The 3,902-nt window shown below is 38.8% G+C and overlaps 1 protein-coding gene across 1 annotated transcript; it reads right to left on the reverse strand.

Annotated features, from left to right (window-relative positions):
- Window positions 1-507: 507 nt before the first annotated feature.
- Window positions 508-3,011, reverse strand: LOC110914336 (FK506-binding protein 5-like). Its single transcript, XM_022159136.1, has 3 exons — window positions 1,775-3,011; window positions 1,142-1,690; window positions 508-992 (listed from the first exon to the last, which is right to left on the reverse strand). The coding sequence occupies exons 1-3, from the start codon at window positions 3,009-3,011 to the stop codon at window positions 508-510; spliced, it is 2,271 nt and encodes a 756-aa protein (XP_022014828.1).
- Window positions 3,012-3,902: the final 891 nt, after the last annotated feature.

The following is a 3,902-nucleotide window of genomic DNA, read 5'->3' on the forward strand; positions in this document are numbered from 1 at the left end:
AGTCTGTTGAACAGTGTTATTTTTCTGTTTTAATGATCCGCCTGTGGATCCATATACAACCGTTGTGTAATACTTTATTATACTTTCGAATCGGTTTGTATTATTATTACTTTAGACTTCCGCTGTGCATTGAACTGTGATTATTTGACTATGATGATATCAACTACGTCACGATACTCCCCACCGGGCCCACCGGTAATACGTGGAAATATCGGGGTGTAACAAACACCAAACTCACGCTTGATTGCATAAACTTTCAGATCTTCTAAGTAGCCCCAAGACAAAATATCTCCAAGTGACTTGTCTGGATGTCTTGTGAAGAACTTTAAAGGCCTTTTGAACTTTCTTTCTTCTGGCATTGCCCTGAACCATCTCTTCTTTTCTTCTCGAAGATCTTCTTTTGAAATAGTCTTTGGAATATCATTGGAAGCAATCTTCTCAGAAACTTTCCTTCGAAGTTCATCTTCATTATGCTATCGAAATAACTCATCAAAGGTAGGAAAATCATCATAGACCAGTATAATGAAATGGAACTTCCTGGTCAGAATCCGATCCATCTTCAACGACCACATTATCAAAATTATTTGCCTCATTAACGAATTTGAACACATACTCACGATCAGGAGTTGGTGGAATTTCTTCTTCAATGTCAAACTTGAACTTATCATCTTCCATATCCAAGCTTTCCAACATGGACTCCCTCGTCCAGTTTTCTACTATCTCTCCCTCTTCTTTAGTATGATTAAGATAAATAACTTTTAGAGTGTTAGAAAATACCTGATGAAGATCAGCATGCTTAGTTCTAGAAGAAGACTTCCCCTGATGTTGAGCTTCATCACGTTCCTCATTCTGCTCATCATTCATAAAATCCTCAACTTGACTCGTACCTGATGATTTCACATTCGAAGCACCACCAACACCATCTTCATCATCATTTCCTTTATCATCTTTATCATCTTTGTCACCTTTGTCATCTTTATCATCTTGTTGATCTTCATCGTCATCATCACCAAACCATTAATTCAATTCTTCATCATCGTCATCAACCTCAAACTTTTTCAACTTGGCCTTTAGCCGTTTCGTTCAACTTCAATTCTTCTAAGGCTAACCTCTTCACTATACACCACTTCCTTTGACTTACCAACCAGAATGAACGAAGGTAAAGGAATTATAGCAAGATTCACCTCAATATCTGCCGCATTGACCTCAACCTCTGCATCTTTCATCTCAGCATCAACAATATTAACTTCATCATGTGAAACATTTATCTCAGCATCAGGTTGCGGCTGCTCTTGTTGACTTGACGATCCAAGAATCTCTTCAGTATCAATAACAACACCTTTTCTTTTCTTTGGAATTCGATCAAAAGCTGCGTGAACATTTATTCCAAGGCGATCTTCAATCATTGCAAACAACATCTTGATCTGTTCATCTTTGATTTCTTTGTCTGCTCTCAATTCTTCCACATCTTTCTTCAAGATTTCATTTGCACTCGTCCTTGATACTTGCAAATCACAATGCATCTCTAATATCGTCTTGTTTGACTCATTCATTGCCTTGTATTGAGCTTCAACATCTAGAATCTTTTCTGTTAACTCTTCAACTTCATTTGTCAACTCCTCAACTTCATATATCAACGCGAGATTCTCTGCCTCAACATCTTTTAGCTTTTCTTTCGTAGCTTTGAGCTCTGCTTCATATTCTGCTTTAGCTTTTCCTAACTAACTAACTTTTCTTGTCAACGCATTCACCTTTCCATCGTTAAAGAAATCACCAAAGTCTTCTAGACCAGTTGGACCAGAACCAAGATCAGACGGAATCCTCAGAAAACCATGACTTGAGCTTTGAGGAGTTGGAGGTTTCTTTGTCGCTGAACTAGGTTCTTCAACTGTCTTTGGAGGTTGTTTAGGAGTTTTCTCACGAACTTCTTCAGGAATGGGAACTGATCGTTGAACAGGAGAAGGTGGAGGAGTTGCAATTTTGAACTCACTTTGAACAGTAATTTCTACTTCAATACTTTCAGGCTTTTCTTTCTCTGGGATTTGCTCAGGAATAGAAGTTGTGACTTTTCTAACTTTGTGTCTCTTTGGAAGTTCACCAGTTGGACGAGCTTTTCGCTTTCGAATCCTTTTCTTTTTCAACTTTTCTTTCTCTACTGGTGTAGGCTCGTATGTTGCATCTTCTTCATCTGACGCTTTCTTTTTCTTTGGAGTTTTCTTCAACTTGAACTTTCCACTAACATATGAAGTAGGTGCTATCTGCGTAACTTCAAGCTCGCTTTCAGTTTCACTTGAATCAGTGTGCACCTCGCCTTCAACCAATTTCTCTTTCAATGTTTCTCCACCAGCTTCAGCTTCTACATTCTCAGTAGTCTTTGCATCATCTTTAGCAACCTGAGCAGCTAATAAACTTTCATAGACGGCAAATGACATGTTAAAAAGATCAACACCTCTATCAATTACCTCTTGTGGAGGAATAACAGGTTCATCAACCAAATGAGGTGGAGATTTCTTCTTCTTTGTATCTGTGTCACCTGCAACATTTAGATTAACATTTTTAGTAAGAAATTCAAATGATTCATCTACCAATCGTCGTGGTGATTCCTGCTTCTTTGTTTTACCCTTTTGAACAACTTTAGGAGTTGTAACTTTCGGAGTTCTCTTCCTCGTCTTTTCACCTTCCTTAATCCACCATCTGGTCTTCTTGAGAATAAGCAGCTCCATTTTCTTTGTTTCATCACCCGAATCGCTATTGTCATGCCTCCACTTATCGTCCTTTGGAGCTTCATAATCTGCTTTCTTTATTGCCACAAACTTCTGTCTGAACATTGGTTCATCTCCCTTTTTAACTCCTCTGTAGACGTCTAATCGCTTCAACGTCTCACTATCCATATGTTCTAGTCTTAACTCATCACCATCAGCTTTCGGCAGATTCTGAATTTGATCATCAAGAAGCATCTGCTCGAATCTCGGATATAGCACATACCTTTCTCCTTTGATATTGTCTAACATATGATTGAATATCACTTGCAATATATTATAACGTCTGTTGAGGATCAGGCAAGTGATGATGTTCATTACGTAGTCAGGAGTTCATCGAAAGCACCTTTTCTGTGTCCCAGTGCATGTATAACACAATGCACCAAAAACTTGTAAGGTCTTGAAAACTGGACTTTGTATATGCTTGATCGTTGATGAATCCAGCGTATCCCATTCTCATCCAAAGACCCATGCATAGTCTTTCAGAACCGATGATTGGATCCTCATCTTTGTCTTTCAAGTCTAGAACTCTTCTGACATCACCAACTGTAATCTTCATTGGAAGGTCTATATCTGTGTTCTTCTCATCTTTTACCTTCACCGCTAAATGAATCACCTTTTCGTCTTCAACATAGTGTGCTGCACTCCAGAAAGTCCTTACATGCAATCCATAACATTTGTGCTTCTCTGTTAGAGCTTTACAGATGCTACTATCTTTCAAAAACTTCAGCACCTCCTTGAATGGTTCTATATTCGGATACTTCTCGTCTAGAATACAACAAATATTGTGTTTATTATGAAAATCAGATGCCTTTGCCTGGAAAACTTTCATTATCAGAACATGCACGTTTATCGAGACCATAGTGCACAATGAAAATTTTCAACACTTAGAAAATTTTCTAACACTTCAACACTGTGCACTCCATCCGGATAGACATGGTCCGGATGAGATTAACATGCATTTGATCCGGATGGCATATGGTCTGAATGGACTCATCCGGATGATCATGGTCTGGATGGCCATATATAGCCCTCAAACCACCATCTGTCCGGATGGCATGTGTCCAGATGGATGTGTCCGGATGAAGGTCTTCTGGATGAGTTCTTCCGGATGGTCAAGAACAAAGGGACAAAACTCAAACA

The sequence above is a fragment of the Helianthus annuus genome, chromosome 15 (assembly GCF_002127325.2).
Source record: "Helianthus annuus cultivar XRQ/B chromosome 15, HanXRQr2.0-SUNRISE, whole genome shotgun sequence".
Classification (NCBI taxonomy): Eukaryota; Viridiplantae; Streptophyta; class Magnoliopsida; order Asterales; family Asteraceae; genus Helianthus; species Helianthus annuus.